At 47.9% G+C, this 12,935-nt stretch overlaps 1 protein-coding gene across 1 annotated transcript; it reads left to right on the top strand.

Annotated features, from left to right (window-relative positions):
• Window positions 1–35: 35 nt before the first annotated feature.
• On the top strand, window positions 36–12,004 carry LOC108801416 (endothelial zinc finger protein induced by tumor necrosis factor alpha-like). The gene is made up of 6 exons (XM_018573311.1): window positions 36–63; window positions 6,288–6,369; window positions 7,252–7,351; window positions 7,622–7,753; window positions 8,308–8,416; window positions 10,431–12,004. The coding sequence occupies exons 1-6, from the start codon at window positions 36–38 to the stop codon at window positions 12,002–12,004; spliced, it is 2,025 nt and encodes a 674-aa protein (XP_018428813.1).
• The last annotated feature ends 931 nt before the right edge of the window (window positions 12,005–12,935 follow it).

The following is a 12,935-nucleotide window of genomic DNA, read 5'->3' as shown; positions in this document are numbered from 1 at the left end:
ACGTAACGCACTGCATTAGGGTACCGTGCGTTCCGATGTGGATGTACGAACTGAGGGTGGGAGGTGCGTTTGGGGTACCATTCAAATGAATGACAACGCAACGCACCTCCCACACCAGAATGCACGGTAGGTGCAATTTCACGGTACAGTGCGTTAATCGCACAGGACTGTGCGATTAACGCACTGTACTGGTGTGAACGGGTCCTCAAAAACACTGACAGACACACACAACCACAGACACAATCTCACACACTCCAAAAACATTTTCTTTCCTTTTTTTAAAGATCCACCCAGTCTCCCTAACTTACGAGAATTGGAGTGGATCCTCAGCCTGGGGTCCAGTGTGGGCTGCTCTGCTGTGATGGAGCTCCATCCATATCTGCATTGCTTGTACATCTCCCTTGTATGTCCAGTAGAGGTGCCTGGACCGGAGTGACATCACATTCTGGCTCCCACGAGGAAGCTGTAAGCAAAGCAGGACACATGGGAAAGCTGTAAGCAATGCATGTATGAATGGAGCTCCCTCACGGTCATACCCCCAGCCCAGCCCACCTCAAGCTGTCACTTGGCGCTGGGCAGCATATTCTGAATGGCTGCTCGGTGCGAGAACTGACAGTGCTGCGCTAGGGGGAGGCTGAAGAACCTCTCACCTAGAAAAGTGAAAGGCACGGGGCGACTCTCTGCACACGGGGTTGCGACCCACCAGTTGAGAACCAAGGATCTAGAGTACGTTCCATCTAAAGGCCATCGAGTGAGACATTTTATAATCTTCAATGGTTAAATAAACTTTCAACCCACATCAGAAGAGCAACCAGAAAATCCTAACAATACTGTAAAGGCAGCTCATTTAGTTACAAACAATTTTCAGATACATCGACGACACTTTAATCAGAACTATGAGGGGAGTGATTTTCACTCAGCCTCAAAATCTGAGCCGACCTGTGACAATGAAACTGTCACAGGTCGGCTCAGTAGATCGGGAAGTGAGCGAACACATACCGCCGCTCGCTCACTTCTCGATCTATCCCTGCAGAGAGCCGTGACTGTCACTCGCTGCTCCCTGCAGGAATTCCCCCCCTCCCCTGTCCGATCCTCACGCGCTGACTGGCGGAACGGACGGGGGAGGGTACAGATAGGCAGAGCCAGCTGTCAATCATGCAGCTGGGTGGATCTCAACAGCGATGTGGGGATCCGTTCCGGCTGCGGCGTCTCAGTATACCGCGAGCTGTATCTCGCGGTATACTGAGCTTTGGGTCATGGGCGAACGCTAGTTAGTGTTCTCCCGTGACCCTTAGGAGAACTATGGGGAAAAGCCCTGACCCCATAGTTCTCCTTTAATATTGCAAGGGCAGCTCATCTATAAGCAAATAAGGTGCAGATACATCGACGACACCTATACACTGTAATTGGAGTAAACCTCTGAGGACATAGAGAATATTAGGAGGGTGTTATGAATAATGACCTTCCACCTACACAGCTACAACATGTCATCACTCCTCCCACTTTTACTTTCTTTAGATTTCTATGCCAACACTATAACAGCAAGGCTGCGTTTGGCTTTTATAAACGCCATCCCGTTACTGAATATTCGGGAGATAAGGACAAAGAACATTATTGTGTGTATTGTACATATAGCATATTTATATAGGACTACAAGTGTAAAAGATGCTTTGTTACAAAATAAATGAATGTGTTTTGCCTCTTGTTTTCTTACGATATATCTCCACTACTAGGTTTGCTTAAAGGAGAATTATGAGGCGAGTGAAAATCACTTATCCTCATAGTTCTAGCCGACCTGTGACAATGGAACTGTCACACGTCGGCTCAATAGATCGGGAAGTGAGAGAACACATAACGTCACTCGCTCACTTCTCGATCCAGTGCCTGCAGAGAGCCGTGACTGGATTCCACCCACCCCTGTCTGATCCTCCAGCGCTGACTGGCGGAACGGACGGGGGAGGGGGCGGGTACAGCTGGCTCTGCCTCTAGATAGGCAGAGCCAGCTGTCAATCACGCAGCTGGGTGGATCCAGACAGCAATGTCGGGATCCGTTCCGGCTGCGGTGGTCTCAGTATACCGCGAGCTGTAGATCGCGGTATACTGAGCTTTGGGTGACGGGAGGACGCTAGTTTATGTCGTCCCGTGACCCTGAGGAGAACTATGGGGAAAAGCCCTGACCCCAGAGTTCTCCTTTAAGCCATCAATACAGGAATGATACAAGCATCCTTTTTTCATTGTTCATTCAGGTTGAATAGGAATATTTCCATCCTATATGTATGTATGATGTACGTTGGGTAGCATCGAGACAAAAATATTGTTGTAGTTGGAAATAAGATCCCATTGTAGGGGTTGGACCTTTCACATAGGGTCTCGATCAAGGATTTGAGTTGTGTGTGATAAAAGGATATTTGTACCCACCATAAAAAAGATTCATGAGCACCTTGAGCGGCCCATCCCCGGTGCAGAATACTGACTCTGTCTAACTGGAACCAAAACCCAACTGGTATTTACTACGGTAGGTCATTTCAGCGACATAAATGTGGGTGTCACGTACCTTAGGGGAGTCTGAAGTGTCGAGGGCGGCCTCTCTCACAACTGATCCTGGGGCGCCTGGATTTGGCACAGGAGCACCAGGGCACAGAGGGGCAGGAGTGCCTGTGGAAGACAGATCCGCCTAGCAGGAGATGCAAAGATGGGTGCAGGTCCGAGCAGGCAAGGGATTAAGCAGAATCGTCGGGACAGGCCGAGGTCGTCAACGCAGTACCGGAGGATGGGGCAGGAAAAACCGTCAGGAACAAGCCGAGGGTCGAAGCACAGGAGAGAAGCAGAAGGGTCAAGCCAAGCCGGGTCAATAACGGATTGACCACTTAGGAATAGGGTGCAGGAACACAGGGAAGCTGACAAATCTGACAGCAAAAGAAGGTTTGGTAGTCACAACCTTTATAGCCCAGAGGGTGCCAAACGGGCGTCCAGAGGCTGGGTGACACCCGGAGCGGTGTCCGAGTGTCACCCTGCCGAGACGTCACCGCGCATGCGCGTGACGTCACCACGCGTGTGCGCAATGACGTCATTGCGCACGCGCGGCAGTATTCTGATTGGTGATGGACGCCGGCAGATAGAGAGGAGGAGGCCGAGGTCGTCAACATGCGGGCAACACAGTACCAGAGGATGGGGCAGGAACAAACGCAAGGAACAAGCAAGCAAGGAACTAAGTCATTTTGGTGTCACCCCTCCAATGGTGTCACCCGGGTGCGGGCCGCACCCCCCTTGTGACGCCACTGGTGCCAAACACTTAAACAATACATCGGCACGCGCACGAATATGCATCTTCGTGCGCACGTTCACGCAGAGGCGCTGCAGCTGATACAGCTCTATGGGCTGGAACAAGCGCATGCACAAACCGCGGAGTAAGAATCCGGGCTCTGGCTTCCTGACAGTGCTGCTATGCATGGTGGCCGTATTCCAGCACAGACCGAAGTCGTAAGTAGAGAAGGTTCCCCCGTTCACAACTGCTTGTCAGAGAGCTGACCGCTGTTCATTCTGGGTAAATGTCCCCGTACCTTGAGGATACTGCGCTGGCAATCAGGTCTGGGTGGGCAGAGCTTTGTTCACATGAAACTATTGATCTAGTTACAGGAGTCTAGGGTTAGGTTTGTGCCAGGGGCTTTGAGGGTTGGGGGTATTAGGTGCAGTAGGAGGTTATGGGGTGTTATGTGCAGGGGGGGAATTACAAGGTTTATGGGAGGTTGATTAAGGGATATAGGGTTTGGGGGCCAGTGGCGCTGGCTTGTTTCTTGCACGGGGTCCTAGAAGTGTCCCCCTCCCCCCCACCTATAAGATATTGTAAGATATTTCCCCTTCTTGTGGAGTCTGAGCTCCTAAAAATTGTTTTGTTTTGGATTTTTTGGGGTTTTTGCTTTACGTCACAGGAAGACTGGAGAAGCGTGGTCTCCTGGAAAGACATTTCAGCCCTTAATCTGCTATAGGGGTATGCATATGGATCTCAACTGCGGAGTATACCTTCCAGGTGGAAGGATGGGGATCAGCTGTGCCTCTGGTGCCCTGTATTTGTATAGGCTGAGAGGGAGCTGCTTCACATCATACCCCGTATGTAGTAGATATGGGAAACCCAGGCAACTAGGAGGTTATCGAAGAGGCTATGGTAATGACTGGAGTCGGTAGAGAGGGAAGCTAATTTAGAAAGCTAGTCAGTGTTACTGACCTTCAGCATCACACCTATTATTAAGCGGGGTTAACGGCAATTAGCACCCGCAGTGAGTAACATGCAAAGTCCATGAAGTTCAGCACAACAGCTAATATCAAGCGGGGTTATATGGCAATTAGAACAGTAAGCACAATCAATGGAGTAGACCTGCATTAGTTCCCAGATCTCACGTGGGTACTAGTCCAAGTACTTGCGGTTTTGTGGAGTCTCTATCTGAGCAGGGAGACTCATACGGAGGTGCTGTGTCCTGAGGTAGTAGGTCCGGCTTGGAGGCATGGGAGGACAACTGATTGATCAGCGTCCTGCTGCAACAGTGGACGCTGAACAATTAGTGAGCAGCAGCTTTAAGCCGACTGCTCAAACGAGATGGGGTGGAGTCATGTGACACGCCCCTTACAATTTATCAATCCCATAATATGGTGTTTTTTTGTCAGCTTTTGAGTACAGGTCCACTTTAATGGCAGATGATTTTGTCACATTGGAGTCATAGCCTCATTCTCCCTGATTCATTTCCTCATTGCTAACCTAGGCAATGACCTGATTGCTTCATTGCATTCCCGGGAATTGACCTGAACGTCTTATTGCTGTCCTGGGAATTGACCTTGGTTCCTCATTGCTGTCTTAGGAATTGACCTTGGTTCCTCATTGCTGTCCCAAGGATTGACCTCGGTTCCTCATTGCTGTCCTAGGAATTGACCTCGGTTCCTCATTGCTGTCCCAAGGATTTACCTCGGTTCCTCATTGCTGTCCTAGGAATTGACCTTGGTTCCTCATTGTTATCCTAGGAATTGACCTTGGTTCCTCATTGTTATCCTAGGAATTGACCTCGGCTCCTCATTGCTGTCCTAGGAATTGACCTTGGTTCCTCATTGCTGTCCCAAGGATTGACCTCGGTTGCTCATTGCTGTCCTAGGAATTGACATGAGCTTCTCATTGCCATCCCATGTATAAAGAATAGAATAAATATGAGTTCCTCATTGCTGTCACAGGAAATGACCTGGGCTTCTCTTTGCTGTCGTGGGAATTGACTTGGGCTCCTCACTGTTGTAGAATTGACATGGGTGACTCATTGCTGTCCATAGAAATGACCTAGGTGTCCAGCTGATGTCCAAGTGATTGACCTGGGCTTCAAGAATTGACCAGGGGCTCTTCATTATAGTATGTGATGACTGTCAATCACTCATGAAATGGTAAACATTATACATGGTGCAGGGCCTAAAATTTACACACCTCTGAAAGGAGAACTATGGGGTAAAGGCTTTTCCCCATAGTTCTCCTTAGGGTAACAGGAGGACACAAACTAGCGTCCTCCCGTCACCCTAGGCTCAGTATACCGCGAGCTGTAGCTCACGGTATACTGAGACGCCGCAGTATACCGCGGTATACTGAGACGCCGCAGCTGAAGCGGATCCCGACAATTGTGCCGGGATCTGCCCAGCTGCGTGACTGACAGCTGGCTCTGCCTATCTAGAGTGTCCATCTTTTCACTTGTAAACTTTGACGGAAGCCACCTGTTGCACCCAACTCTTATCTGATGGAGCAGCAGTTCTGAGTGCGATGGGTACACGGACTGTATCCTTTAAGAGGACCTGTCACTGAATCTATGCTATCACATAGGGAGCTTGTTAGCATACGTCAGTGTGAGAGAAGCAACTCTAGGGCTATCACTCCCTGTTAATCCTTTGATGAGTATTGATGATGTGTCCAGCTATCTCTGGGGACTAGGGAACCACATTCCTCTATGTCATGAAGATGAGGAGAGGGGAGCCTTTATGTAGTCCCGTCCCAGGGTGACAACACTGTTTATCCATAGATACGGTATAGTATTGATAAAGGCTTTAAAAGTGTTGCATATGTTTCAAAGTCTTGGCTATATTTTCAGGGGTTCAATGCATCATCTGTATAGGGGGGGGTGGGGGTTGAACACATTTTGCATTGTTTGGTAACATATTAAAACAGTCTTCAGAGAGAAATCTGGGTGAAAGAAATCAGGCACATCTGGGAACTATAACATCTATCTAGTAATGTGAAATGTTGAAGAGCATCTGCCATTTTGTTGTAGCCCATCTAGGCACAGACAGGAAGTGGAGAGCCTATAAACAGGAAGTGGTGGTTAATGGAAACAGGAAGTTCCGGGTTAAGAGGTGACATGAGAGGAAGTAGAAAGCTGACATTGAAGTTGCTGGCAGCAGGTAATCATGGAATGATGTTCCTTCTACAGCTTGAACTGTAGTTTAGGTTTATAATATGGGAACACTATCTTGTCTTGTTCATGTTGCTCTTCTTGAAGGACCAGGACACTGAAGAATCAAACAACTAATTTAAAGTCTCCGACTAAGATTCCCAGATGTTTTCATGAGACAAGTACTGCATGGCAGAGGAGATATTTTATGTTACCCGATCCTTTATTGGGCCAATTTGTGCAAAAATTCCCTGGAAATTGTTGGGTTTAGAGATCTTTGGATCTGGTGGGACATTTACGTGAATGTTATTAACACACCTACTCGTGTAATCGACCTCATCACCATGGTGGAGTTTGGGTAGAGTTGGCATCTAATATTTATTAAATTCTGAACTTACCCCATCCCACATCACTGGCAAAAGGCATCCATAATGTTCTCAGATGTCCATCCTAAGGTCCCTCTAGCCAAATGTCCAACACTCTTCAATATTCCCCTAATGGAAATTGTTGGGTTTAGAGATCTTTCCATCTGGCGGGACTGTTATGTGTTGACCTGTGAATGTTATTGAAGCCTAGTTATGTAAATGAGATCATCACCATGGTGGAGTTTGGGTAGAGTTGCGAGATTCAGAACTTACCCCATCCCACCTCATCCAAAAAGTTCTGAGATGTCTATCCTAAAGTCACTCTCACCAAGTGTTCAACGTTCTCCAATATTACCGTAATAGAATCCGATACTGTCCAAATATGATGTCATACAACCCCAAATATCAACAAATTCCCCCCATATCATTCATGTAACGATGTCTGATCTTGCCTAATCCCTACTTCTATCCATCTGCAGAGGACAGAATTCTAGCGACATGATGGAAGAGGATCGGAGTTGCATAACTGAGAGGATATTAGACCTCACCCTTGAGATCATCTGCCTTCTGACCGGAGAGGTGAGGAGGATTCTAGGCGGGTCACATGACATCACACATTTCCCTGTTAATAAAACATGGACCTGATGGAAAGGGGAGGATGATTCCGGGAGGGTCACATGACTACACTATCTGTTAATCCATCACAAACCTGACCGGAGAAGTGAATAGGATTCTGGGAGGGTCACATGACATCACTCTTTTCCCCATTAATAAAACGCAGGCCTGACCGGAGAGGTGAGGAGGATTCTGGGAGAGTTACATGACATCACCCTTGCTCTTTCAATGCAGAGTTTTCCCCTTATGAAATCTGGTGACCATGTGACCATCAAGCTGCCTCAACCTTCCTTCCTGACACCTGAGAGAAATAGGCAAAAGATTTTAGAAGTCACCCAGAAGATCATTGGTCTGCTGAAAGGAGAGGTGAGCGGTGCCGGGAATTCTGGGACATGATCCAGGAACAGACAAGGGGTGTGTCTGGATGGTGACTGTATCATTGTGTGTGTCAGGTTCCTATAAGGTGTCAGGATATCTCTGTCTATTTCTCCATGGAGGAGTGGGAGTATCTAGAAGGACACCGGGATCTCTACAAGGACGTCGTGATGGAGAGTGAGCCGCCCCTCACATCACCGGGTAAGAGGAGAGAGCAGTACGGAGGGTCCACCTAGATCCCCCATCATCTGATACACACATAGAAACAATGTATTCAGTCAGTGTGTGTGTTTCCTACAGATGGATCCAGTAAGAGGAACCCACCAGAGAGATGTCCCCGTCCTCTGTTTTCCCGGGATCCCACCCAGGAACATCACACCGTCCCCCACCATGATCAGGTAGGAGGAACCGAGTCTTCACCATATGCCAACATGTCTCTAGGCTGTATGATCTGTAGAGAAGCTGTGGGGAACTTTTTATACTAAGAGACTTCTGTTTAATTTATATTTTGGGATTTTAATTTGGTTGTTCTTGTGTTTTTTTAGGATGAAGACCAGATTAGAATTAAAGTTGAAGTTAAAGATGAGGAGGAGATGTATACGTGGGATGATGAGCGATGTAAGGAGGAGGAAGATCCTTCAGAGGTCAACACAGGTGAGTGATATATACTTTTATCAGAAAAGACTATCAGAGCCTTTGTGTGTTGTCTATATCATGTCACCTTTCCCAATATCCTTCATGACATTCTAATACCATTGCTGTGGTGCGTATATACAAATCTGTGCCCACTCTATATATATCTGATGGCTGAGAGTGCTACACAAACATTGATGGGCTCCGGTTCTTCTCTGATCTACGTCTTTGATACTTCTTGGTCTTCCTGTTTGTGCTCTGCTGCTCTTTGCCTGTCCTGCCCCTTTCTCTTCTATTCACATGGTTCTTCTCACCTGAGACTCAACAATACTAAGTCAGGCCCGGTGTTATCTTTGTGGTCAGAATGTTTTTGTTTTTTTTACTTCTTTTGCTTTGTGCCTGAATCACCACTGCAGTGGTCTCATAACTGGCACTGTATTTAGTTTGTGATACTTTCACATTTCCACACAACTTAAAGACCAATTAAAAGGTGGATCACACACAACCAAGCGCAGCACCCCGGCTTACACTTGATCACGTTGATAGATATTGCTGCTGCTGGTTAATTTCTGTAAATATATCCTAGCGCAACTACCCTGGTTACAGTCTGATAACAGAACAGTCAGTACCGGGTGAAAAACAGAACTGGCCGACATGGTGTTCACTGGCTGACCTCGCTACTGCCATAAAGGAAAGTTTCAAAAAACTTCTAGTTAACAGGCCATCTTGGCTCTCGTGTGGCGCTTGGGTTTATGAAGGCCTGATTTTCAACAGACTTGGCTCTGCTGTCCTGCAGTGTCTTTCTAGAACTTTCTATTGTCTACATGTATCTTCTCGTTCTATGTTGGAGCTGTCACTTTTGATTGGGACAGTGGTGGGTCATGATGACTGGAACAGTGGTGGGTCCTGGTGACAGGAACAGTGGTGGGTCATGATGATGGAACAGTGTTTGGTCATGATGATGGAACAGTGTTTGGTCATGTAGACTGGAACAGTGGTGGGTCATGTAGACTAGAACAGTGGCGGGGCATGATGATGGAACAGTGGTGGGTCATGATGACTGGAACAGTGGTGGGTCATGATGACTGGAACAGTGTTTGGTCATGATGATGGAACAGTGTTTGGTCATGATGATAGAACAGTGGTGGGCCATTAAGATTGGAACAGTGGTGGGTCACAATGACTGGAACAATGGTGGGCCATTAAGATTGGAACACTGGTGGATCATGATGACAGGAGCAGTGGTGGATCATTAAGATTGTAACAGTGGTGGTAATTTAGACTGGAACAGTGTTTGGTCATGATGATGGAACAGTGTTTGGTCATGATGACTGAAACAGTGGTGGGTCATGATGACAGGAACAGTGGTGGGTCATGGTGAATGGAACAGTGTGTTGTGGCCTGAACTTCATTGGGGGTGGACCTATTGTAGGGGACAGGGTATCTTGAAAAATGATAGTTGGGGACCAGATTTATGAAGGTGTTTCCGTTCTTTTCAATGGACGCTTGCGTTCCTTGGCTCTTTCAAGGTTCCCAATTGCCGCTATCCTGAACCAGCTGCTTCCTGAATTCAATTAAATCGAACTTGAGATCCAAAAACCCCGAATTACAAAGCCAAGTCCGGAGAATAATCCTAGAATGTAGAGGTAGGAAAGAAAGGAGCCTGAAGAAAGGTTTGATATTATTATAGACAGGTGCATATACATAGGGGCCATAATTATACATGTGTTGAGTATATCGCCCCCTGTGCTGGGCCCCTTCAGTCTGTATGTTCTTGGATAGAGGACACGGCTCCCTAGTTATAGGTACAATGGCTATAGGTTGGTATTGTGCTACAACGTGTCACAATGGCTGGGGGTGTGCTTTCCACCTTAGATATATGCGACCCTTACTGGCTTATTAAGGCGCCATCATATATTTTGAAGAAACCATCACTTTGTAGATATTTTGTGGTGTTGCAATCTTTTTCCTTGTTGTAATAAGAACCAAAATGAATTTCGTCCGTGTTAAATTGTGACATCCATCTTATTCCCAGTGAACGGGCAGAATTTCACGAGCGCATCCCGAGAGGAGGACATCGTGCCGACCTGTCCGGTGGTAAATGTAATGCTGCCAAACGACGATCCATATTATCATAGTGAGGATTCTTCTATCAGCGAATCCCATATTGTTACCTCAAGTGCCTACGGAGAAGTCCACGGGTCGGACAGGTCATTCGATCCTTGCAACCCTGAGGAATCTGCTCATAGCACATCTGGCCTTCAGAGTGTGGATTGGTCGCCAGATCCTTCTAACCCTGAGGAACATTTCTCCGGGCGATTAGATGCTGAGATCTTTGATGAAGAACATACAGGTGCTGAAGACTTTCCTTGTCCCGAGTGTGGGAAACTTTTTGACAATAAAGGATCCTTTTCGAGACACTGTAGATCTCACGCGGTAGAGAAGCCGTTTCGTTGCTCCAAGTGCGGAAAACGCTTCATGCGTCGAGCTCACCTGAAGGAGCACAAAAGGATTCACTCAGACGAGCGCCCGTTTGGGTGCCTGGACTGCGGCAAGCGCTTTCTACGCCGGTCGGGTCTTGTGGAACATAGGAACCTGCTGCACACGTTTCTCGCGGACAGCAAGCTGTTACTTTGTGTGGAGTGTGGAGAAAGTTTTCCGCATCAGTCTCAACTCACGCAACATCAGTTAATTCACAAGCAACAGAAACCGAAGGTCTCTACTTATTCTCACCACCAGGCGGCCCACTCGGCCAAGAAGCCATATCAGTGCCTCGAATGTGGGAAATCTTTTGTCACTAAAGATTACATCATTAAACATCAGAGGCACCACGCGGGCGAAGGCCTCCCTTGTCCGGAATGCGGGAAACGCTTTTTGCGCAAGTCTCACCTTAGTGCGCACATCTTAATTCACACCGGAGAGAAGCCGTTTCTCTGCCCCGACTGCGGGAAGTGCTTCAACCAGAAGTCCTCCCTGACTAAGCACCGCCAGACTCACAAGGGCGAAATCTTTATCTGCCCACAGTGCGGTAAAATCTTCCCCCAAAGATCGGACTTGAAGAACCACCTGAAGGTTCACACAGGCTTGAAGACGTACGCATGCTCGGAGTGCGAGAAATGCTTTCTAAAGAGGTCTCACCTGACGGAACACCAGAGGGTTCACACGGGCGAGCGGCCCTTCCCGTGCCCGGACTGCGGGAAGACCTTTAACCAGAAGTCTGCCCTGACTAAGCACCGCAAGATTCACAAACGCGGAAGCTTCACCTGCCCGCAGTGCGAAAGAAGCTTTATGCGGAAGTCGGAACTGAAGAACCACCTGATGGTTCACGAAGGCTTGGAGACGTACGCGTGTTTGGAGTGCGAGATGTGCTTTCTAAAGGAGTCTCAACTCAAAGAACACCGGAAGGTTCACAAGGCTGAGCGGCCCTTCTCTTGCGCAGAGTGCGGGAAGTCTTTCTGCAGAATGTCCTACCTCGTTGATCATGCTAGGGTCCACGTGGATGAGAAGCCATATTCCTGCTCCGAAGGCAGCGAACACTTCCCTACTGAAGAATATCTGGAGACTCATCAGAACCTTCACACGGAGGAGGCAAGCTTTCCCATGAGATAAAATGGATTTCCTCTGCTGGCCAAAACAATCCAAAAACCTCCTTCACCAGTAATGCCCTCCGCTGACCTCAATGGTTGACCAGCTCTGCGGAGTTCCTGAAGCTCTACACATAGTTATGGAAACCTGTGAACACTTTCAAAGGTCTAAGCAACCAGTTGGCCTCGGGAAAATGGGATAGCAGCTATCTGCATTACTCCCCCATTGGAGGGAGAATGAGTCACGGATATTAATGAGAAGTTGGCAGAAGGTCTAAGCTTGACCCAGTTCTTTCCTCGGTTTCTCCAAAATTCAAAATGCAAGCTTTGACTGGAGTTGGGCTTTGGTGATAGTGGTGACTCTTTAAAAGTTAACAGAGAGCAGGTCCCAACAAAACCAGGAACATTGGGGTTTCCCTGCCTGCCCAATGACGCCCAGAGCCAGCCAGAGCATCAGCAAGGCCAAAGGGTGGACAGGCTTTTGCCATTTCTTGAGCTCAGCGAGAGCCACGTCCATGTGACTTGTCAGCTGAGTTGCTTATACTCCACAGAGAAGGTCTGGTGCCCACACACACATTTTTCCTTCCGACACCAGATTTATGCAAAGGCCCCAAAGTAGGCAACCTCAGCACTCCAGCTGTGGTGAAACCACAAATCCCAACATGCCTCTGCCTCTGGGAGTCATGCCTGTAGTTGTCTGAGTCATGGGACTTGGAATTTCACAACAGCTTGAGTGCCAAGGTTGCCCATTCCGCCCTAACATTGGTATTCCAGGATGTTGGGTCCCAGGATGGTAGACGGCCAATTAATAACCAGATACCATGTTCAATCTGTTCAGACACATCCTCAGGTAAAGCGTTGAAGCCATGTTTAGGGACCACAGCTGGGAACTTGCCGGAGATGACCCGGCAGTTCCGGGAATTTAGATCCAGTTACCGGGGCATTAGTGGAATTAC

This window comes from Nanorana parkeri, unplaced genomic scaffold (assembly GCF_000935625.1).
Source record: "Nanorana parkeri isolate BGI_ZX_2015 unplaced genomic scaffold, ASM93562v1 scaffold2327, whole genome shotgun sequence".
Classification (NCBI taxonomy): Eukaryota; Metazoa; Chordata; class Amphibia; order Anura; family Dicroglossidae; genus Nanorana; species Nanorana parkeri.
The sequence above is the reverse complement of the archived record's forward strand: the minus strand, read 5'-3'. Positions and strand labels throughout refer to the sequence as shown.